General features: G+C 43.1%; 1 protein-coding gene and 1 long non-coding RNA gene across 2 annotated transcripts; one reads left to right on the top strand and one right to left on the bottom strand.

Moving 5' to 3' along the window:
* The first annotated feature begins 3200 nt into the window (after positions 1–3200).
* GPR55 (G protein-coupled receptor 55) lies at positions 3201–10107 on the top strand. Its single transcript, XM_026109778.2, has 3 exons — positions 3201–3317; positions 4316–4547; positions 7389–10107. The coding sequence occupies exon 3, from the start codon at positions 7396–7398 to the stop codon at positions 8383–8385; it is 990 nt and encodes a 329-aa protein (XP_025965563.2). The 5' UTR covers positions 3201–3317; positions 4316–4547; positions 7389–7395; the 3' UTR covers positions 8386–10107.
* Positions 10108–17557: 7450 nt separating this feature from the next.
* On the bottom strand, positions 17558–22993 carry LOC135329224 (uncharacterized). Its single transcript, XR_010390594.1, has 4 exons — positions 22617–22993; positions 21132–21214; positions 18456–18568; positions 17558–17944 (listed from the first exon to the last, which is right to left on the bottom strand). It is a non-coding gene; the product is annotated as an uncharacterized LOC135329224 (long non-coding RNA).
* Positions 22994–25011: the final 2018 nt, after the last annotated feature.

The following is a 25011-nucleotide window of genomic DNA, read 5'->3' as shown; positions in this document are numbered from 1 at the left end:
AGAGCATAAAATAGAAGGCATTTTTGAGGTAGGCTCAGACTCAGGTCTGGCCTCATTAGCCCCCTACTTGTCCACTGCAGCCAGCACTCTTTACAAGGATGAAGACAGCAGTTTTTTTCACTCATCTCCTAGCTCTTGACTGAGCAGTGTCTTTTCCTGACTCTTCTCGCTCTGGATAATCAAGTCTCATTATCTGAGATTATGTTTTATAGCTGTGTGGGAGAATAACAAGTCAGACATTCCTCACAGTGACAGAAAATCACATCAGATCCTGTCTTTCAAATTTGATTCATTTGCACTAGAGTATCCTAATTCTACATTCAAAACCCAGCTTATTCCATTCTGGCCATTATATACAAGTAAACACATATTTTAGACATTTGTAAAAGCTGAACTGCTGGGCTGCTTTGATATATTTTTCAGTAAAAGAGAATAACAGCAGAATTCATGCTGCTGTAATGCAAATCAATGTGGTTTATCACTGTATGAGTGTGTTTCCTCTGAAACAGATTTTGATTCCTTGAAAATGTCAAGTGCTGACTGCTGCTGCCTAACTTAATGACCAACAGCATTTATTGCACATACAGGATTCAAGATGGAGAAAATTCAGCAGGCATATACAAAGGATACCTCATTTTTGCCAAAGCATTGTAAGTTGTTTGCTCATATACTTCCTTTTAGTTACTCAAAGTTTAGTTTAGTTCTTCCTTTCCCACCACCCTCTATATGTTTGCTAGCTGGCACACAATAATGGTGAAAGGAAAACCAAATGTACTGATCAGACTGTTGTCTCTAGGTAGGGCAAACAATATACATTAAGCATGTTTCTGTGGTTAATTAAAAAGATACACTGAAACAAACAAAACCATGCCATCTCCTTCCGCCAAAAACCCCAGAGCATTGCAGCTGTTTGATACTCTGGAATTCAGCATTTATTAAGCAGGAGTATTGGATGATAAAGGGACTGGAAGCACAAAGGTCTCAGAAATATTTACTGCTGAACATATTCACGCATAGCACCTGCTGTGAGAAATTACAAAAGCAGCCACCAAAGAGAGGGAAGCAAGCCCTAATTTCTCAGCCGATAATCTCTCTGCAGGTGGGTGGTGAGTCATTTTCAACTTGGCCTCATTAACTATGCCCTAGACTAAAGCTGTCCTAATTTGAAACAGTGAAGGGCCAGCCTGCAAAAGAGCAACGTATCTGCATACCAGCAAATTTCATGCTTACCTACAAGCAGTGAACCAACACAACTCACATGCAAATTGCCAACTTAGCAAACATGTGGTTGATGCTTGTAGAAGTGCCGATTTTTAGCTCTGCTGCACCAAGCGACGCTAGGTGGGAAGTTCACACAGTCATGAGGAATGGCATAGGCTCAATGAACCCTAGTGTTAGGAATGAGGGCAGTTCTGAACATTAAAATTTATCTTTAAGCTAAATCTGAAATACGCTTGTGGAGAGAGGACTAAAGAAGCAACCTGATTTCAGCTGTCCTGTGATAAGGAATAATTCATTCAAAGGTCACACACAATCGTAGGGTATTTGTTTTCTGCTAATATTTAGTCATACTCTCAGATTTCTTTCATGATCCCAGAACCATTAAAATCCATTGCTGAGACTCTAACTAGCCCACAGCTCTAAGACAGAAGTCAAAAAGCCCCTGAAACCTCCCAATTCCATAACCCGTTTCCCAAATTATATGAATCATGGTGGCTTCATTTCCTCTGCCACGTGATTTTGTTACAAGGCTCACCTAAACTTTCTTTGGGTTCCGCTTTTCTTTTTTTTCTAGGCAAATCTCATTTTCAGATGAGACAGGTAGAAAAAAAATGTGCTGAGAAACTATGATTCTTTTCATCTCTTCTCCAAGTCCTGCGGTATGAATGTTGGCACTATGCCTTCTGCAAGAAGAGCAGAACTTCTCTCTGAAGACTAATTTACCTCCAAAGCCAGGTGGCAATTTGAAAAATATCACTTAGAGATTGAGTTGGGGTTTGGGTTTTTTTTCTGTATTTACTGCCTCAGTGAAGGGTTGCAGCGTGTAAGGTAAGAGCAGTCAGCTTTTACCACCACATTAAAGAGTGGTTCTCAGCACTAGGAGGCAAGTTTCACACTCTAGCCAGGGTCAGAAGAGAGTTTGTTTGCTCTCATTCATACAAAGTGTCCACGTGGCATATACAAATGAACCTGAACTTAGTTTTTTCCTTCTGCCAGTTTGGTAGCTTGGAGATAGCATTATTATTTAAGAGAATGTCACATTCTCATCAAACTGCAGTTAACTTTTTTTTAGTAAAATTATGCTAATTTATGTAATCTTGAGCATCTGTTTGACATCGGTCCCCACCAAGCCACAACTGGCCAGGATGTGAAGAGGTCAGCAGCTTCGATCCCTTTGTATGTTCCACCCTTGTCCACCATCTACCAAAGACAATGGTGAATTAACTCTCCATGTTCCTCCTGTTCGCTCTTTGCAAGCATAATGATCTTTCCAAAATGCTGTACATTAGGCAGTCCCTCCCAGAGCAGAGAAAGAGCATCAAGCTCTGTTAGGACAAAGCTATTGGCAGCAAACTGTTGAAAATGCAATGTGTATCTTGTGAGTTAGAGGGCTTGCTCATTTCAAGAAGTGTGTCCTGGCTACTACGGGACTCACAGTACAAAGATACAAGACAACAGTTTTGTGCTCCAGACACCTCATACCTCTTGCCAATCAGCTTTTGTTTGCCAACTTGCAGCTACAAAATCCAACACCTGAACTGGCTAAAACTGACACATCCTTTAAATAGTTTAACAGCTGCACTCATGTGAGTATCTGCATCTTTCAGAAGCATCTGAGTACCAAAGTGCTGATCTCCAGTATGCAAATTGGGAAAAAACGGGGGGAAGAAGTCCTATTTCTATGACAGTCACTCCTAAAACTTTCCACCTGCCCAGCTCCTCTCCAGCACATGGAATAATCTGCAATGTGACAGTAGCCACTACCAGCCAGTAAAAGCTCTCAGCTGCTTCACACTACGTAAAGACCAATCCAAAACTAACCCAGGCTTTGGAGACAAACTGCTCTCCCCCCACATCAGCTACTGACTGGAAGCAGCTGAGGATTCAAACCTTTACACTCTTTCACCTTCACTGGTCTATATAAAGAAACACAGGCAGAGTGTTTTGTAATAGGAAAAAAAAATAAGAAGAAAAAAAGGATGTGGTAAAAGTTTATGCCATATAGTAAGAGTTCTTGGTAGGGTATCATCTGTAGACAAATTCTATAGACTAACCTTGACTGAAGCAGTACTGCTGATCTGCCTGCTGGGATTCAGGTAAAGTAATTCATATTTTAATCTTTCTCTTAACTTTTCAGTAATTTGATAGAAGCATTGATTGTAGAGCATTGTTTTTAACATAGCCTGATGATTATTTCTTGTAAAGATCAAAAGGTAAGATGAAACGTTTAGTGTTGCAAGACAGATTTCCAGCTTTAGCGATATGCATAAATTTACTCTTGCAATCAAAATATCTAGGAAAAAATGGCAAGAAACTATCCAACTACAAATTAAACATATGGCAGATGTCGGACCTACTGCTCTTTATTGCACTAAGCCTTCTTACTCTTCTCTTATGCATCCACAAAACAGTAACTTATATCTAACATGAATAATGATCTAGAAAACAAACATAAGCAAAATTGGTTTCATACCAGTAACATTATTTGGTTCGTATTGATTAGAAGAGTAACTGTGATAAATGCTGTAAAAGTCCTTGTTGAAACAGGGACCTGAACTTGCCTCATTCTTTTGTACTGTAGCTAAATTAAAAAGATTGGTTTGCTGTTCTGGCATCTATCATTTCCTCACTATTAAAGCTACACCTACACTTACAGTAAGTTACAGACTTTCTGATGAGAATGTTCCTACCTATGAAGCTTTCATGGATAAACATGTTCTTAATCCATCCCCCCCCAGTCTGTGCTAACACACAGACTTGTCTAAACCAACTAGCACCAGATAAGCTCAGATCTGAGTTTCAAAAAGAAACCCATCAGCCTGCCGTGTTGCAAAAAAATCAGCAAAGGTAATACTGTAAAACGTTGATGCTCCGTTTCATAGGTCAGTAACTTTGCTACCAGCTTAGCCACAAGCTCCTGCTCACCGTTAAGCCCAATTAATCTTTAATTAGTCCATAAGAAATGGAAAATCCTCACTCAATAGGAGAAACTGGGAGCACGTGGAGCAGTGACAACAATGGGTCTGGACTGACTAAGGCACTCTCTCTTAAGCAGTGTTAAGGACAGGCTCTTCCATTATCCTTTGAATTACAGAAGTTGTCTGAAACAGTCCTAGAGCTGCTGGCAATTCCTTCAGAAAACCTGTGGAGAATAGAGGAATTTTCTTCAGAAGACAGGAAAAGAAAAGCACAGTGCCTGTCTCTAAGCGAAGTGGAAAAAGAGGCGCTTGGAAACTGTGAGCACTAAGACTTGCTTCAATACTTGGAAAAATACTGGAATCAACAATCAAAAATCTGTTTTCAAGCACCTAGAAGACAACGCAGTGGTAAGTAACAACCCACACAGATTTGTCTGAAAATGACTGGAATCACAGTAATCCAACTTTCTTCAGGGACTGACTGACAGTACTTAGGGACAGGATGTAGGAGGGGGGAGTAGACTTCTAATGCTATCTCTAAAGAAATTCTCATAAGCAAGCTAAGGAGACATAATCAATATGAAACTTCTATATGATGACTGAGCAACACACCAGTACCCACTGAGATACTAATCAGTCTCAGTCATACAGGAAAGGTTCATTCTTTCGGGGTTCAGTATCTTCAGTATTTCTGTTAATAACTTGGACAATGTGATAAAGATGATGCTTATTAAATGACTGCAAGCTTATTTGTTAAAGAAAATGATTCTTCAAATAATTTTGGGCAAACATTACTCTGTGTGGACTGTTTGTGAACAATGCCCTCAGATTACTGAAAATGTGAAATTAAAATTTGGGGGGCGCAGAATGATTGAAAACATCAGACATTTGAGAATCAGGCACTCCACCTGAATACTTGAAATTTCTATTTTAGAGACTGGATAACGTTTTCTTGAAACTAAGCATTGTCAGGAGTAATGTTAGAGGTAATTGTACTAAAGAATTCTAAAGAAAATGCACTCAGTGAGATAGGAACTTGATAGAAGTAGAATCAAAATCTGTACTCTTAAAAGAGATCACAAGCAATGTTCTGATGTGTTCATCTAGGACATGAAGCGTTGAATTAACAGGTGCTCTCAACACAAAAATATTTCTTGTTGTCTGATCTTTTTCCCCAACTAAAGGATGCTCCTGCTGACAGGACACACATGTCCATGCAACAGCACAACACCCCTATTTCCTCCTACCTGTCCTGTATCCAGGTGACAACAGTGTCTGCATGCAATGATCCCATACACACATGGTGCTGATGCATCTCCACCTTCAGTGGAATTATCTGACCACAATCACATGATTTCTTTAAGCAGCTGCCTCACATTGGTGGCTCAAACTGACTGACTCAAGCCCAGATTGACTAATAAACCAAGGTTCTTTTGTTCTCATTTCCGACAGATAAATCCACTGATAACAACCAGATTTCCTTTTGTTATTTCCTAAGCTCACACAGCTGTGACTGTCCCACTCATGTGGCTCAGACCAGTTGCCCACAGCTAAGCCAGGCAAGGTTCCTCAGCTAAGGGCACCTCCCACTCCATTTTGCCAGCAGGCCTCCCTCACTCGCACCGCAGGGTCACCACGGAACTGCTGCAAAGGACTAGTCCCTTGTGAATTTGTGAAACCCCCTAGTAACCTTCCCCTGGCTCTTCTGTACTCACCAGTTTTCCTGTAACCTCGGCCTCACCTAGTTAACAACCCTTGTTCTAATCCCCAATTTTTCTAGTGTTACTTAGTTATTTCTAGTGTGCTTTACTGATATCCAAGTGCCTTAGACCTTCTGCCTTTCCCTTATCTGAAAAATCAGGTATTTCATCAAAGACAACATTGCTCTGGCAAGGTCTGTCAAAGGCCTTGTGCTTTTTATTCAGTTTACCATGCCTTCAGTTATTCTTTAATTTAAAATCTGTATGAAGCTTTGGGCTAAGAGATACAGAACTGCTTTAATTACATTTGCCCCTCTTTCCTTATAGAGACACACTAAACTGACTGTTTTCCAGATGCACTGATTCCATACCTACTTGACAGACTCCATAAAAATTCCTGGGTTGGACTTTGATCTTTTTGTGCCAGTTCTTTCAATAGTCCGAGTTAGAAATAATCTGGTTTTCCCAACCTGAGCATATTAAACTCTGAGTTCATTCTCAGTTCAGATAGTTATTTCCACTATCACGCATTCGTTCCAGTAAGTTATCCGACCTCTGACTTCCAGTATAATATCAGCATCCCTATGAAAAGCAGATCTGGCAAAGCCCAAAGCCTATCTATCTCGTCAATTAATATTTAGCAGCTCTATTTGCTCTCGCTTTCTCTCCCTCTCTCACTCCCGCGTATGAGCTTGCTCTCAGGCTCACACGCGCTCTCTCTCGCTCTCTATCTCTCTCTATGTATATATGTTGTAATCATGTAAACAAAAAAAATTACTGTTTTTTGGTTTCTTTAGCAAAGCCCAATCATGCTTGGTAATGCTTATTAGCTACCTGTCACTTTGTCCTCCAAAGCAGAGACTCCTTTCTTAACCACCTTCTCAACCCCTTTCCACTGCTTACTCAATTCACTCCTAGACAAAAGCCCAGTCGGTCTTCTTAAGCTGACCTACTCAAAAACTGCATCAAACACAAGCACTATATGAAATAAAATTATCCATATGAGTACAGAGATAGTAAAAGCGTATCATCGAAAGCTACTGATGCATAGGGAATCACAGATGTGTATCGTATTCAAAGTAAATTCCCAGCTATCACTTTGACCTGGCTTAATAGACAGAATACTCATTTCACAAATTTCTGTGTAATAAAAGAACCAAACGCAAGCATTATGGAAGTTTAAATAGATGTACAAGTTACTTGCTATGACCAGTGCACTTCAGAGTCCTTGAAAGCATGGGTTTGAAGGGGCCAGTACCTTCAATATCTGAATGAGGTTATCCTAAAAGACCTGATAATCAATGGATGCTGATTACCTGCCTGCAAGAATCAGGCTCCTTTAGGACAGATTAAGCCATTCAGAATGGAAATAGAAAGATTTGTGCTTAAAATGAGGATTCGCTTTCAAAATTAGGCAAAGACTGATCAAGTGTCTAGCTCAGTTTTGCAGGGGGTAGAAAGAGTTGTATTCAAAAGTATTCTGTTCTGATACATCCAGAGACTAACCTGGCGCCTTGCGTGTTTCCAACCTGTTCTCTGTGTGGTTTAGGGGAGAAATGACCAACCGCAGTGAGGAATGCGACTTTACTAGCATCGACAGCTTAGCAAAGACTCTCCAGTTCGGGATCTCCATCCCCACCTTCATTCTTGGCTTGGTTCTCAACACCTTGGCCCTCTCCATGTTCTGCTGCTTTTGGAAGAAACAGACCAAAACCTCGGTCTACATGATCAATCTTGCAATTGCAGATGACCTGCTGCTTCTCTCGCTCCCTCTCAAGCTGTATTACTCTGTTGCAGAAGCGCCCGGGCTCCTGTGTGCATTCATTGAGTCTCTGTACTTTGTCAATATGTATGGCAGTATCTTCATTATTGTCTGCATTACTGTTGACAGATACATCTGCATAAGGCACCCCTTTGAAGGCCGAGCTAACCAGTCCCCTAAGTGGGCAATCTTGATCTGTTGCTTCATTTGGGCAACAGTCTGGCTTTGCAGCAGCCCAATGTATGTGTTTCACAAGGACGAGAATTTAAAGTGCTTTCACAACATGTCAGAACAGGCCTGGAGCATCCCCCTCATTGTTTCTGTGGAGATTTTTGGATTTCTGATCCCACTCTCAGCGATGGTTTTCTGCTCTGCTCAAAACATCTCTGTTCTTCTGAATCAAAAAAGCAGAGATAAAAAGAAAGAAGATGATAGAGGCTCCTTACGAGTCATTACCATTAACCTCGTGGTATTTTTGGTGTGCTTCACACCAGTCCATCTTGGGATCTGCCTACAGTGCCTGGTAAGACAGCACGTCATAGAAGACTGCAGTCTGAAACAAAACATCAGCCTCTTCATTCAGGTGTCAATGATATTTGCCAACCTGAACTGCTGCCTGGATGCCATCTTTTATTACTTTGCTGCAAAAGAATTTCGTGAGAAAACGAACATGAAGAACATTATTGAGCTATGTCCTGTCTTTAAGCCTTGTGCTACAAGACAGGATTGCCTGCAGTGGAAGAACATCTCTTCCTCGGCTCCCACTTGCCTTGCAGGACTCTGAGAGTGTAATCCCTGACACAGTAGTAGGGTCACCCTGGCCACAGCAGGGAAGGTGAAGGAGGAGGAAGGACAGCATTTTTCTGGTGAATGTGAACCTGCTCCATATTTTTCTTCCCATTAATGGTGAAAGGGGGAAAGTGCTGGAAAAAAAATAATTTATTGTCCTTCATCTTGATGGTATCTGTTAAAATGTGAAAAGCTTGCCAGAGTAAAACAACACAAACCATCAGAATGCCACTTAAAATCAGCCTTCACCACCACTGCACCAGTTTTCCTTTTGCCAACATGATCAGAAACTTGCTAGGGCCAGTCAAAAATAGAAATAACTATTTCAAACCTTCTTTCTAACTTAGAAGGTAACCGAGAGTTAAAAGGCAACATAGGGCCAAAAGTCTGACTCTGTTCTTTGCATCTGTAAACCTGACATAAGATTACCATCAGAAGTCTTTCGGTGTGAACAGCTTGGCCAGCCTGTTGTAATATTGAACCATACCTCCCATAAGCATTATACGCCAGTCTGGGCCATTACTGAGGACAGCAGCCCCTGTTCCGCCAAATGGAGGACAGCTTGCCCAGTATACGACCCTGAGCAATGTACATTTGTGATTATCTATGCGGAGGAATCAGCACAGTTTTCTCCAGCAATTTTAAAACTGGCTTTGTACATGGAAAACAAAAGAACTGCTTCAAATACTGCATTTATTGAAAGATCCCGCATGATGAACTGTGGGTAATCATCACTATATTTATGCCAAAGATATAATATGATAGATGCATTAAAGTTTTTTTGGCTGTCTTCTCATGCTTTCTTGGAGGGCAGGAATTAGGAAGCAATCATAGCATCCCAGAAAAATAGGCTGGGACCACCCATCTGATAAACTCCTGTCTCCTAGCCATGAGACAGGATCAGCTCCATCCACCTCATTCCTCAGAGAAGCCTTCCTAATTCTGCTTTACAAACCACTGGAGACAGATGTCTCACAACCTTTCTCTGTCAGCTCTGCTGATATTTTGCCGTTATACCATGCGTAAGTTTGGCCCTGAGTTTAAACTAAAGCCTTTCTTGTTGCAATTTAAGCTTACTATTTCTTCTACCATGATATTGGTACGATTCATGCTGCCTTAGCCAGAAACATTTTCACATGAAGAAATCTATCTTTATGCCTTTTAAAAACAGCTGTAAAAATCATTTAAGATTGCTCAGAACCAGGTCTTTGTTCCAGAGTGGATGTTCTATTTATTCAAAATGTGAAAAGAAATTGGCTTCTGTCTGGAGCAAAGAAAGAAAGGGGTGGGGGGGCTAGTTTACTAGTTTTGAAAATAGAATTTGCAGTCAATTGATTTCTGTACAAATTACTGACTGTGCAAGTGGGAAGCTGCACATAACTAACGTGTGAATGTTTTAAAACTTGTCAGTACTAAAAGCATGACCACAGTTCAGGCAAGAAGGAGTTCAGGGGAAAAGAAAGGTTTTTATCATCATCTTCACCATTATCTGCAGAGTAGCAAGAGGAAGAGCTTTCCAATACAGTAGGTTCTCAAAATATTATTTACTACTGTCTCGATCATTCAGAAACCTGCAGCCTTTTCTGTATGAGTTAGCCTTTCTTTTCGCAGCTTTGATATTAATTTGCATCTGAAAGGTATGTGGGAGAAAGAACATGTTCTACCAAACAAACTGTATACATGAGCTGTGTGATTTTAAAATATATTTTAATTCCTCAATGTGATGACAGTGTATGATTCTTATCTGATTGTTTCATGCCAAATTTTTTTGCCATTTTTCCCTTAAAACAGCTCCAAGACTTAATTGGAGATTTTCCTTTCCAGGAAGTACTTATGGTTCATAACTATGGCAACAGATAATAACAGAATTACCAGAAATAAATAGAAAAAGTAAAAGCAGGAAAAATAACCACCTCTAGAAATCTGGACAATTGTAAATGTTTTCTGAGGAAACCCTCTCAGTAAACGCTTGACAATTCCCTGTGAAATCCCTACAATATTTCCTCCAAAATGCTTTGAGCTCCTTCTTTTATGACTAGCCAATTATCTGAAACTTCACATTACCACTGGTGCAACTTGCAACTCGGCAAAATCACAGCACTTCTTAAGGTACAAAGTTTAAAGTTTATGAAGCACACTCGATGCATGATGATACAGTACACACCCTCCGCAGGTCTCTGGACAACGCTAAGCCTGGGATATGGCTGAGACGCCAACTGGCAGAGCCTCAGTCCGCAAGGACCCGGATAAACTCAAGGACTAGGCCAGCAGAAACCTCATGAATTTCAACAAGCAAAAACGCAAACTTTTGCACCCAGGGCAGTACAACCCCATGAACTAGCACAGGCTGAGAGACAAGGGCTGATGCAGCTGCCCTCCTGGAAGGGTGATGGTGGACACCAGGCTCGATACAAGCCAATGGTGTGCTCTTCATGTAAATAAGGCAAAACGGACACCAGGCTACATTAAAAGTGTGGCCAACCACACAGGAAAGTTGTTACCGTCCTCTACATGTATTACTGAGGCATGCACTGGCAGCATGTCCAGTTTTGAGCCTCACAGTTCAAGAGGGACGTGGAGAAACTGGAGAGGGCGAAGGGGAGGGTTAGGAAGATGACTGGGACATAGGGCAGCCAGTCTGTGAGGAGAGGTCAAGGGAGCTGGGATGCTTTCGCCTGGTGTGTCAGAAGGGCAGTGGCAGAGCCAAACTCTGCCCAGCAGTTCCTGACAAGATAACAAGAAGTAATGGTCCTTGCTTCAGGTTCAAGATTAGGAAGAACTTCTGCACTAGGAGGTAAGCAGCACTGGCACAGGTTACCCAGAGATGATGTGTGATACCCATCTATAGAGGGTTTTGAGACATTACTAGCCAAAGCTCTAGTGTTGGAGGCAGGCCTGCTCTGAGAAGGAGCTGGACTCCAGAGGTGCCTTCCCACCTTTCTGTGATTCTCAACAAATGCAAGCTTATTTAGTTTTTCCTTCTAAGACAAAAAGCCACCTCCTAGCGCTGTTGATGTTACGGCACTGTTTATCGACAGCTCTACTGCAAGCACAGGCCAAAACTGAAGAAATGCGCTAGCTGCCTAAAAAACACCAAGCAAGTGTCTATGAGCCATGACCATCACACAAGGCTATATCTGAAGTCAAGACTAATGAAGCAATACTCTTGTCTTCAACTGATTTATCACTAAGGACTTGGAAAAGAGCATTTCATAATCTCAAAAAGAGTAAGTGCACAGAGCTAGCAGACAGAAAAAAACGCTTAAGGTTCTCATCGTCGGGTATGGGGAGAAGTTTGATCTGCCAGGGTTAGAGAGACAACATTCATACCAGTGCCTGGTTGGCAGCAGAGTCCCGGCAGGCATGGGCAGGGAGACAGGAGCTCTTTGCAGAGCAGCTCTCTTTGGATGGGATTTCCACTTTCAGAAAGAAATCAACTTATTTTTTTCATTGAAGGAAACAGTGGTCTGCCTGTGAAATAGAGCTGTAAGAATGGGGAGTGATGGGACCACTATGTACCACCAGTCTACAGACTCAGTCTGGTCAGTCCATACCCTACAGCAAGCTCAGACAACAGATACCAAAAGTTAAATTGGACTATTTTTCCTATTTATCATTATTAGCACCACTGTTTTCCTGGTCAAAAGTGATTTTATATATAACCTCATTTGTCTCAAATTTTGCCTGTTATATATGTAAATGAGAGCAGCCTGCCTAAACTTACTTTAAATCTCTGATAATGAAGGAAGAGAAAGAAGGAAGAGAGTCCAGCTGTGTTGGTTTCACGGGGCTATTACGATAGTCAAATTTTTATCAGAAAAAAAGCAGATCTTTTGAGTAAGAGGATATCACTTTCAAATCACTGCTTTTCAAGACAAATTTAAATTTAAATAATAAACTTAAATTCTGTCCTTGACTTACACCTAAGTTTACAGTTCTTTTGAAAACAGAGTTTTCCACTCAGGCTCCTCTAATGAAATTTACTGTTAACTCTGGAGAGCCTCCAGCTGGTTTTATCTTTATAGCAGCAACAAAAACAGGCAAAAAAACTTCACGCAGCTTGAGAAGGCGCATGCTTTTGATGATGAATAAAACTGAAAAGTGCTTGACATTTTAAAAACAACAACAAAAACCTTCCTGAGTCAATACAAGTTCACAATTTCAATTTTCAGACTGCACAACAGAAGCCATTTCTTTTCCCTCTCTGTTAGCCCTAATACACGTGAAGTTGGTGGGAACCTGACTGAGAACCCCTCGCATACCCAGCCCTCCTCCCAGGAAGTCAATTGTACTATAATATCAAAGAAGGATTGGCTTAGTTTAAAAAAAAACCCTCAAGTGCTACCAAAAACACCCACAAAGATGCCTTTAAAAATTACATTTTCAGTTCTGCTCTCTTCTGTGTGTTGAAGGAAAGCTGATGCAATTAACCACAGATTTTAAAGGGTAGCTGTATTTAATCTGCATTCTTCTGGACAAGATTGTTTCAGAGCATCCAGGTGAGAATACACATAAAAAGCTATTTTGTTTGTATCCAATCACATGCCCAATACAGGCATTCACAGATATTAAGGCAAAATTGACCAAGGCATTACCTATGGTTACTTACCATATAATACAAGCAAAAAAAATTTGACCTTGCATCGCCAGTAATCTGACCTAAATCTTGACAGAAATCCTGTTTAAATGATGGAACTCTTTAGAGAAAAGGATATTGGAATTCATTCCTGATCTAAAGATTTCTATCTGCTGAAGAGAATATGCTCCCTCCCAAACTAAGCAAACTACCCAAATAGGTAATCACTGTTAGCCTAAAAACTAAAAAAAGAAAAAAAAATCACACCTCATTTTACTCTGTAAGATTCTGGTTTCACTTGTGAGCCAGTGGATCCCATCATGCTGTATTCTACATCCTATCTAATTTTCCTACGCATTTTCACAATGCTTAAGTATTGTGCCTGCCCTGCTTTGGCTTTGTTTCCCCTTCCTTAAACATCTGCATATCATATTTATTCTCTGAAGTCCAATGTTGCATGAGGAAAACGCGTGCAGGCAGCTATTTATATGAGGTACCACCTTGATCCATTGCCGCGGCTCTGGGGTCCCATGTGCCACCTTGAAAGAAAGGTTTGACATTTGGCTGTGCTAAAATGAACATTGTCTATCTGAGAAAGAAAACAGGCCAATGTGGATGACAGAGTCCCATTTATATTTGTTTGGCAATAATCAAGTGTAACAATTTTTAATCCATTTCATATGGATTAGAATACTCCTGTGTAAGGACTTATTTAGAAACAGAATATCGCAGTGGATTAAACCAACCACGGTAAGGAAGTCTGCACATGTTAGGTTAACACACTTACTTCTATTGACTAAACACGCTCCTTTCTTATTTTCTTTTTCCAAAAATAATTATTATGCCTCTCATGTCTCCTAATGACAGCAGTCCACCCACTATAACTGCCCAAAATGCCATATTTTTACCCAGGCTCTTAATACTATGAAATAAAAGAGCCCACAGTCCCAAGGCTTTGCTTTCTCCCTCTTGTCACGTGCAGCTCTCACACCACCCCACCGACTTCATCTGTGAATCAGGGCCCATGGAAGCAAGCTCTCCGCACTTGCATCTGGTGGCCCACCGCCAGCAGCCCACCAGCAGGGCCTTCTCCAGCAGTGCCCCACAACAGCCCTCTGACCCGTGAGACCAGCTCAGCAGCTACGCCAGCAACCAAACCCTGTGGGTCTCCACACTGCGGGGAGTGCCACTGCTGTCTGGGGCGTTTTATCAGATCCGTCGACCTTCTACCATTAGTATTTGTTCAACAGTGACTGTGAACCCCAAGCCTTATTTGGCTGACCCTGGTAGCAATTGAAAGCATATATAGAATGAAAGTAGTTTGGACAAAATAAAATACATTTTTCCAGAAACTCTCTTCCCATCCCTTTGCCAGGTGAGTTATATCATCTTAAATTCCCCAAATTTTAGATCAGTGTAACTCCACTAACTTCAAATGCTATAAAAGTACCAGTTTAATAATGCTGGATAATTAAAAAAGGTAATATTGCTCTGAAAGCCATTTCAAACTAACTTATCTGAATGATTTTTAACCAAAAAAATTTGCTATAAATTCAACCAGTTTAATAGCAAGCAGAAGACCTAATATGAAAACTTCTTTTTACAGACTTCACAGACTGCCTTTATGATACCGTATGATTTGGGAGCTGAAAGAGCCCCTGAGGGACGATTTCCACCTTCCTTCTCGCACTGGGCTAGGGTGGGCACAGCTGGGGACACGCTCTTCTGGGGCAGTTCTGCAGCATTTCGTTCTGATTAAATAGGTTAGAAAAAGTAAAATGGACTGGGCTGTTTCCACAAGAGAATGATCAGCAATCATTCCTCTCAAATTTTCTTCAAATAAAGCCTAATATTCTTAATTAAATGTTGCTTTAGCAGCTTATCTCTAGCCAGTATACAGAGCTCTGCAGAGTGAGAAGAGCAGCCACACCACTGCCCAAGACAACCTGTAGATCACAAAATAAAGTTAAAACATGCTGAAACACTGAAACTGATCTTCAGAGAAATATCTTTACTAAACCTCACATCTTTGTGGGCTGCTCTAAACGATACCTCACTCAAAGGTTATTCTCCAACACCACAACTTAACCTGTCCAAAATGCACACAAATGAATGAAAGAGAAACCAATGCTATGGTGTTCTCAAAGGCACAAAGCTTTCCGAGTCTTGGAATGACTTTGACTTCAAATGACTTTGAAGTTTTTTCCCCACATTCAGCATGCTTTCCACCTTAGACTAATTCCTTCCCACACGTCTTTGGCACATCCTGTCCTTCCACCCAAACCAGAGGAGAGGAGCTGGAGAGAGGCAGTGTTCTCTGAGATCTCTTAGTATAATGGGAGAAAACACGTGAGCTCCTGGGTATACAAATCCTCCGTCAGGCCTTTTCACACAAGCACGGCCTGCGCGCCTGAAAGTCTGTTCACTTTTTCCAGCCAAGAAGAGCCCATTAGCTCTATGCACAAACCTCTTGCCTCCTTAGATGATTCTGCTGACGGCCATGCTACCACGAGAGCTTGCACAGACACACTCACACCCAAATGGAGAGCGGCAGCAGCCGGGACACCACTCTGGTACAGGACAGATGCCTGGAGGACAAGGCAACACTGGCCACCGTGCACCAAACAGGAGTTCAGTTTTCCCAAGAGGTTGTTTTCAAGGGAAAGAGAGGGGGAACTGTCACTGCAAAAAAGGGCAAAAATGTGCTCTCGCTGAACCAATCAAAGAGAAATCTATCTGACTTTGTAATTTACACAACAGTAAGAATGAGAACACTGCATGGACACGGTTAGATTTCAATTTTGTATGTTTACTAAGCACAGAGAGAAACATAGAGGCGAGCCACACAGACACAGTCTCTCCTCTGGCTGCTCTCCCACTGCTGCCAACACGCAGAGCACAAGAATTGCTCAAAGGCTCACAGTTACCGAAAAAAAGGGGTAGTATCTTCTTTTCTTACACACTAGACAGCTCTCTCTGTAGAGGGGAAGGAAGGCCCAGAGGAAGAGGAAAAGAGGATGCTGCAGTGTGTGGTGGAAAGTGGTTGCAACCAAGGGTGATCTGAGACTGCTGCAGTTTGACATGGGAACTGACCATCTGTGCAACCTGAAGTGGCTTCAGTCCAAAGCCTGCAAATAAAGACCCAAACCTGCTCCTGGAATAAAAACATGAGAGAGACAGAAAGCCCCTTCTTTCAGCCCAAGGCAAGATGTTATATCCACCCAGAGATGTCTCCAAGCCGCTGATTCTCACCCACAGCCTGAGTGCACGTGCTTGCCCAGCTCCCCTAAAAGCCTCGCCCTTTGCCATCGCATCTCTCTCAGCGGCTCCCACCCAACCCTCGCACCAGCTCCTGAGCAGGCAGCCTCCCCCCTGCCCACATACAGCCCCTGCTCCTCTCCCCCCGGGTACCTCCTGCAACACAGTGGAAGACTTACCGCACACCAGAAGGGGCATACCCCGCTCCACGGGCAGGACGGGGTACGCGGCATGCAGTGCCTCCGGGGACAGGGCAAGCAATGCCTCTGCAATGGGGCTGCCAGCGGTGCCTTGTTTGCTACCCTGCAGACGTAGCACCAGGCATGGGCATGGTCACTGAGACAAAGGTCCGCATAGGTTTGCAATCTCCTCCAGCTACAGTTAGTAGTTTCGAAAACGGCTAAAAATATTTGTCCTGTAAATGTGTGTGGGGAACTCTGTGCTGCTTCTGAAAGCATACCTGAAATGACTTTCTGTTGGTAAGAGAGCTAGTTACATTTGAATAGGATTCTTAGGAACTGATTGCCACAAAATATCACTGTGCAATGAGCTTTTGCAGTTCTGTTACCTCGGGGCTAGCTGGAAAGCTGCAGAGATGTAAAACTCAGCCCTCCGACAGGGACATTTCAAGCTCACACAAGCAATCTTTTGTTTATCTTTTTACATCTGGCAAATACAGAGATTAAAGTAAGCGTTAGCAGCGAAGTACACATCACCAGACTAAGAATAGTTGTATTTCTGTAGTGTCTTTCATCTGAGGAACTTAGAATGACTGAAGATGAGAAGCATCATTTCTGCTGTGTAGACTGCTCTTCATCTAAGTCATAAAAATGGGAAGCAAAAGGGTGAATTAGACAGGGAGTAACACACTAGCCACTGGAATTCAGGAGGCCTTACAAGGCTGTTCTGTGTTCCTGGAGTGGCACAACTCATTGCCTTTGGCCCCGTTAGAAATTTTGTTCTCATCTGTTTCACTTGAAAATGTCTACAAAATTACACGGAAACTTGGCAGTTCTCATTGCAGCATACCACATGACAGACAGATCACCAAAGCCAAATTCATACAGGAACCATTGATCTTTAATTTTTTTTTTAATCAATGCCATTTCCCCCTTGCTGATGCAGCTTAGGGAAGGCACTGCTTTCCCCAGCAGCTGCAGCTCTACATCCAGGACTTAGCTTCTCAGGAGTGAACTCAGCCACTACTGCATTACATGTAACTTTAAAGTCAGTCAGAGCTGCAGTAAAGTCTGCTCCGGGGCACCAGGATGTTGTTTAAGGCTTAGACAGTTGTCTGATACTCTTTGCTACAAAAAAAAGCCTCAAGCAGCATCTGGCACCGCCTCCATACCATGCAGGTTGCTTTTATACACTCTGAGTGCCTATACTGAAGCTCTCTGTGCTTATTCATTTAAACCTTCAGAGACAGACCAAGGGGAGGCAAGAAATACTTTCAGACCTCAGGACAAGGCTCAAAGCATGCAGAAGATGCAGTCGTTCAAAAGTAGCTAAGTCCTGGTGCTCACCTCCTCCTTTCAGCTCACCACTTCCGCACGTCTTTCGCAAGCCCTTGGTTCAGGACCAAGTCCTTCACGCAAAAGGTGCTGGCCAGCTGCCGCAGGATGAGGAGCAGCCCTCACTTAAGCAGTGCTCCCATCTCAGCTGGCTCAGCTGACAGCCATCGCCTCATCTGGGCAAGCGTATCTGCTGCTCCACAGCCCTGGGCAGAAAATAACAGCAAGAGCCTTGAAGGTTGCTTCTTGAGGGGATGAACCAGCAATTTCAGCAGTCCTGCAAAGCCTCCATGAGCTTCTGTAATAGGCCTTTACAACAAACCCAGCACCTTCCTGCAACAGGGCTGCAGCCGAAACACCCATGGTTGCCAATATACCAGCTATATCACAGCACCGTCTGCAGCCTGCACCCTGGGACCCCATGGTCGCGCTTGGAAGCACGGCAGAAAACGGGCTGCTACCTACAAGGCATTAGGTTTGCAGGAGATTTTAAAAACACATTTTTTTTTCCCCCTTGCTGTGGAGCAACAGCCTCAAGGACAAACAGATTCTGAATTAAAAAACAGAAAGGGAGAACTGCACCTTTTTGCTCAGTTTTGAGGCCCTAGTCCCCTGCATCCTTTTTCCTACTGCCTGAAATAAGGCATTCCACACTCACATATAAGTGAGGAATGTTGTTCCACAATTAATCTTCATTCAGACCAAGCCTGCACTTACCTCATTTAGTACATGAGTAAAATCCTGTTGTTCTGGAAAATGCCAACAGCAGCTTTGATGCATATGCCAAGATCACAGACCAAAGAGACTGTTCTTGTTTTAAAAAATGTAGCCTGGAAATGAGGACATGAGATATTCCAGTGAAAAACTAATGGAGAGAGCAAAGAATATTGTCCAGTTATATGAGCAGCATTTTCCCATCTTTTGCACAATGTGCTGAAATGAAACTACGGTTTAGTTTTGGCCTCCCACCGCAGCACCAAGGCTCAGCTTCACTTTCCCGTTTCCCAGCATTCCTCCCGGCAGCAGTGTTTCCTAACTGAACATACGGAATACTGTAGTGAAGTACAGTATTACTGAATACACCACGCCGTCCTGAGCAGGGAGACTGCTCCCAGTTCCAGCAAAGCACCTAGGTGCCAAATAAAGACACAACCAAGCCTCCCTCAGCAGACAGTGAAGCGCTACAGCTCTCTCCAGAGAGCAATTCAACTTTGCAAGGTCTGGCTTGCCCTTGACAAGCACCAGCCCCCTGCGCTGGGGACAGAGGGCTGCCAGGACAGCTTGGCTCCCAAATCACCTCTCTGAGCTGCTCCTTAGGTACCCTTAGGTACTTGCCTGTCTGTATCCTCGTACTAAACCCCCACAGCTGCTTAATAAGCAGCTCTGCCGCCCCAGTCAACATGCTACTGAAAAAAAGGACACAGCCAATTATTCTGCCAGAAGCCATTCAAACCCTGGAAAAGAGACTAGTGTGTGACAGCCGTTGTAGGCTGATAAGAGTTCAAGCAGCCAGTCTTTAATATCTGCATTATATCTACTAATTGCCAGGTATTATTAGAGGAAGTGAAGATTCTGGTGTGTTTCTCAAACTTTTGATTTATTACTCAGTGGGTAAACATAACTTTGCGCTGTGATTAATCTTCCTTTTGCTCAATCTTACTTTGGCTGGGAAATTTTCCTCAACACTTACTGGACTTTCATAAATGGGTGTGGAATATGTCATGTTTTTAGAAGATGCTAGTACCTTTGGTTATCTCTGTACTTCAAACCTTTAACAGTAGACTGTTTTTCTTCTAGTCCTGTATCAAGCCTTTTCCTAAGGCAAATAATTCTAATTCAGTGAGAGCAAGACTCACCCCCAGTTTTTAGAGCAGCTGAGGAAAAAAAAAGCTGAAACTGCAAATCCCTCAATATAACTGTACTGAATTCTTACAAATCTTTTTTCCCATTTTCCACTGCACCATATCTTCTTAAGCATACCTAGTGCAATACAGTTCCAGTAAAGTCAGAGACCTACTGACATCTCCAGCTCCCTGCTTCTAATTTACTGAAACCATATTATTGCAAAGCAGAGCCCCAGTGACATGATTCCATTGAAACTGCAGAAGATTGCTTGACTGGTTAAAATGTCAAAAACAAAACCCAGGAAAGTGTGTTTTCTTTTTTGATTTTCTTTTCTTCTTTACAGAACACCAAACACTAAGCTCACTAGAGACAGTAAAAGTATTACATACAGTATCTCCTCATAAACCAGCTTCCCTTTAGGTTTTTGTAGTGGAAACACACAGACACCCTGAGAACTAAATCTTTTTTGAAAAGTAGACGGCATGATTCATTTTGAGTCACAGGCTTCTCTAGATGAATCTAAATCACATTTGCCTGATTTACATAGTAAAACCTTCTAGTCTCTTTTTTTGACTTCCACTGCTGGAAATTCAACCTGGGGAATTCAGCTGGATCGTTTCTTATTTACACATCCCTGTCAAACAGGTTATATGCTGGCTACACTTTGTAAAATCTTGTTTAACTGCTGTTTTCTGGGAACATGCAAAGGTAAGCAGGAGCAAGAGCCAGCCCTGCAGTCAGAGCGCAGCTAGCCGCGATGCTGATGGCGTGTGAGAAGCAGCGTGCGCTCCCTTTCCACACCCATGCTGGAAAGCAAAAGTCTGCTCCCTCTTACACCGTTATTCATTTAGAGCACAGTCGAGGGCTTCAGGTGTCATCACTTGCAGATTTCAGTCTAACTCAGTGGGAATTGCCCTCATGTTGGCTCAATAGCGCAGACAGGACAAGAAAAGCAGCAAAAAAGTCTCACCATGAAATAAAGGTACTCCAGTGTCCCTTAACTGCACCCAAGTGCTAGGTCTATTATGTAAAAATGCTGTTCGGGTTGATCTTTAGGACAGAATTTCACTGTCACATTTGGCTCAGCTCCAGCAAACAAACCAGCAAGAACTCTCCCCTGTGGTAAGCTGACAAAATTTAATATATAATTTTTTCACAGAGAACATACAACATGCCATGTCTCCCAGAGCCCAAGAAGCAGCAAACAGCAAGGAGCCGCTGCCTTACTTTTGGTCCCTAGCTCAACCTCCCCGCCAGCTTTCTGTCCTTTACACACCCCTGGTCAGGCAGCCATGGCCTTTTTGTCTCCTGCTTTTAAGCTATTTTCTCCTCTCTGCTGCATTCTGCTTCCTAGTCTACTCCTGTACAAACCAAGCCCTGTGACCAAACAAGTCTTCCTGTCCTGTCTGCATCCAGTTCACCCACTGATGGAGACCCTTCTCAACATCTATCCCCGAATTTATTTTCAAAGGAACTAGAGCTCAGTGTGGCAGATGCTATCTGAAATTTTGGTCTGTGTCAAAGTTGGCATCAACACCAAGTACTCACCATCATTAGTCTAGTCTTCAGGTCCCCGTTTTTCCAGTTCTCCCTGAAAAATAAGCAGTCTGCCGTTCCCTTGTTTAGTTTGGCTGGAAAGTGAAGAAAACACTGTGAGCTTTGGCAGTCTGCAACTGCCCCAAAATCAAAGATATATGCGCAGGCTTCAGCAAGCTTTGACATAATTTCAGAGAATTCTCATTTCTAACAAAATTTCTTAAAAATGATTGTGGGTTTTTTTTTTTTTTTTTTTTTTTTTTTTTTTTTTTTTTAAGAGAGGGTGTATGTATGGTTGGGTTGGGGTTTCTGTTTCATTACAGCTGCCCCAGCAGTCAGAGCAGCGGCACAGCTGGTCCCAAGCACCCACCACCAACCCTTGTTTGAAGAGGAGATTTGAGGAAGAGGCTGCAGAGCCCCGGGGAGCGCTCGGGGCCTGTCAGTGACACCTGTGGCCGAACTATGGTCCTTTCACACAGGCTTGCTAGCGAGCAAGGTTTCATGTACTGGCAATGTCTCCTGTGACTTAGCTCTGCGACCAGAAGCATCTCTAAGTGCAGGCTCTTAGGAGACGTCAGGTATTGAAATTTTTCGAAACAATTAGATAGCAACCCCACCAATTTTATGGGGTGCTTCTGCATACATCTTTAATACAAGTGCAGATTTTAGAAGCCCATTCCCAAAGGACAGAGCACATAAATCTACTCGGGGCACGATCGAAAGCTGACACAAACCCTTAAACCTGGTCCTCTTCAAAGAGCTTTATGGAGCCAGAGACTAGCAGGGGACTGAGAAATGTAAAATCAGCCACATCACCGACAGCAGTAAGTCGAAATAAAATGTCATGAAACAATCCAAATAAATCACTGTCTGTTCACCAACATCACAGGCTCAGCTACTAATACTTACGGCCAGGACAATCCCAGGACCACTTTCAGCCTCTCAACAAACGCACAGTTTCCTATGAAACATATGCTGACCTAGCCGTGCTCTTAGACTGAGATTTCTTTTATTTTTCAAGGGGCTATACTGTCTAGAGTACCAAACACATCACAGTTCTCCTCAGTTTTCTGAGGTAATGCCCGTTGCTCAGAATTTCAATATTTCAGGCAATAAATTTCCATGGCCTTGGCTGAAATGCAAGCCCTCTCTCATTCTGAAGTCTTGCACCTAAAACTCGGTGCTTTAAGCTTACATTTCAGTTCTCCAAACTGGTTTGTGGCTGAGTTGCCACAATTGAGGAACTTTCCTTATTCACCTTTCCTAGCTGATCTGCCTTGCAGGCTGCACCCCAGGCAGGAGCTCAGCCCTCGGTCAGGGCAGGGGACAGGCCACCCTGCCTGCGGCAGCCCCGGGAGCAGCCGTGGCCGTCACATGTCCCAGCGCAGCCCCACAGCCTTCCTGCCCATAACCCCCGGCCCTGCCTGCACGATTCGGCACGGCACCTGGCCTCCTGCCCGCCTCTGTCCACCCCTGACAGGCAGGGACTTTCCTCACCTTGTTTCCCCCGTCCAGGCAGTCGCCTCTCCTCAGGGCTGTTTCCCGTTTGCTAGAGAGCCAAGCCGGGACTCTTCAGAGAATCTGCCCCAGATTTCCCACATCAGTGAGAAAAGGCTGCTTTTTCTTGTATGTTGAAAGGCACAGGACTGAGTCACCTTTCTTCTTTCTCATTTATGCAAGCAGGGAGACCCAAAGGTATTGTGCATGCCTGGGGGTGGAGAACATGGTGATCGCGGAAAAAGTAAACAGCAGCACAGTAATGAAATGACTCTGTGTGACATGAAAACGCTGCTTTTGTTTCCTTTGTCAAGGAAGGCTCGCTGTGTGGCACCAAGATCCCATTCTCTATTGCCAGCCCAAAAGACACCTGGAAGCTCTTTCAGCAGCCAAACGCCACCCAGTTGCCTCTTGCACCTCGGTGCAAAGCAAACAGGCAACCAGACGAACCGCACCTATTTGGCAACGAAGCACTTTAGGACACAGCCCTTCGTTACTGGCAGACGGCAGAGAGATTGTCGAGGAGGAGCGTGCCCACCTCCAAGCTGCGGCCCACCACGAGCAACACACAAGGCTGCAATACTTGGGATCACATAGGCTGTTCCCCAACACAGCCAGTCCCCAGGGTCATGCCTTTGTCTCGTCCTCCCCCCTTCCCTGTGCTGCGGTGGTAAGCCCTGAGAAGCCCTTGCGAGCTGTAGTTGGGTGATGAAGGCAAGCTGTACGCTTTCTGCTCTCTGCGTGGTCAGCAGCCGAATCGCATCTGCCCTCCGCTTCGCCTGGCCCGCTTGGTTTCCTCTCGTTGTTTTGTTTCACGTGGAACAGGAGAGCATTTGGCTCACCACTCAGGTTTTCTAAATTCAGCTGAATGCGAAAGAACCAAACCCAGCTCTCTCATTTGCTTTGTGGTGCCACAACATACAAAAAGAAGTGGCATGGTGTAATTAGCACCAACTTAACAAATACAAGTGGTTTTACAAAAGGGTCACGTACCTCTTTTTTCTAGTCTGTTGCTTATGCCTTGTGAGGACCAGACTCTAAATTTCTTTGCCATGCTGAGTAGCATCTCCCTCCACCCTCCCTCCCCTGCCTCACTTGGATATTTGTGTGGAAGATGCTACTTGAGCAGAATAGCAGTAATCTGTGGTTACATAATGTGGCCATTTGCTCCTAGAAGAATTACACTAAAATTCACATGCATGGTTTTTCCTCCAAACTCAAATCTTTTCCTGAGCTCAGTCATAAGCAAGAATGCTCTTACACAGGTCAATATTTCTTAGTTTGATAAACCAGCTCAGGTTAAGAGAAAAAAGCAAGCACAATAAATAGTTAATAGGATCATTATTCTTTTTCCTACTGGAGGGGAATGGATTTTTAACCTCCAATTATTGCTCCAGGAAGAGACCTGGCTGAAATGTGGCATGCTCCGTATGTGCTAATTAAGCTGCAGTTGCAGAAGTTTGGACTTGTCTTGATCCCAGATTTGATCTAACGTATGTTTCACAACTTTGTGAGGTACAGAAGGAATGGAATAAACAATTTGCTGAATCCTAGAACAATTTACTCAGAAGAAATCTAGTGTCAACTCTGCAAAAGGTGAAGCAGAGTAGGAATATTAAAAAAAATCCTGTAGTAAGAAAAATAGCTATTCTAACACTTTCCCACCTCCCCCCTTAATTCAGATCACAAGCCTGACTGCTAAATAAGCATCAAAACTATAGCTGTAGTTACTTTTGCTTCAGTGGTTGTGGTTATTTACAAAAAATGCTCAAGACCAGAGAAATTTTATGCTAAAATGTTTAAATACTTGACTTTAGAACTGCTTACCAGGAAAACAACAGGAAAAGGATGTGGCCTGATAAATGAAGTTTGTAACAACTTCATCAGTGTTGTATTTATTCATATGAATTTCATTTTGCTAAGAATTAATGAGTGTGAGAAGTCTGCAGTGTACCTGTATCACTGCACATTATCAGCAGTTAAACATGATCCATTTTCAAGCAGAAAGACAGACCTTCTTAATTCACGGCCAACGAGCCTCACTAAGTTCTTTAAACCTTTTACTGAAGGTGAAGAAAAAAGAAAATCCACCAAAACATGCACAGCTTGTGAATGACCAAACACAGCTTGCATTTTCGCAAGACTCCTTCTTTCTTCTCCAATTAGCGGCAGAAACCGGTGCGTGCTCACGTACCCACAGAAGGTGTTAAAAGGCAGCGGCAGCTATGCGCTGTGCCGGTGCAGGAAGAGGGAGAGGAAGAGCACGCACTGCAGTGGTTGGCAGCGCTGCCGTGACTCTATTGCCGCACCGCTCTCTTCCCACTGCCTCCAGCGCACCGACAAGCACCTCCATGGAGGCAGAAAGTGAGGGAGGGAAAGCTGAGAAGAAAGAAAA

The sequence above is a fragment of the Dromaius novaehollandiae genome, chromosome 9 (assembly GCF_036370855.1).
Source record: "Dromaius novaehollandiae isolate bDroNov1 chromosome 9, bDroNov1.hap1, whole genome shotgun sequence".
NCBI classification, from domain to species: domain Eukaryota; kingdom Metazoa; phylum Chordata; class Aves; order Casuariiformes; family Dromaiidae; genus Dromaius; species Dromaius novaehollandiae.
Note: the sequence above shows the minus strand (reverse complement) of the source record. Positions and strands in the feature narration are given on the sequence as shown.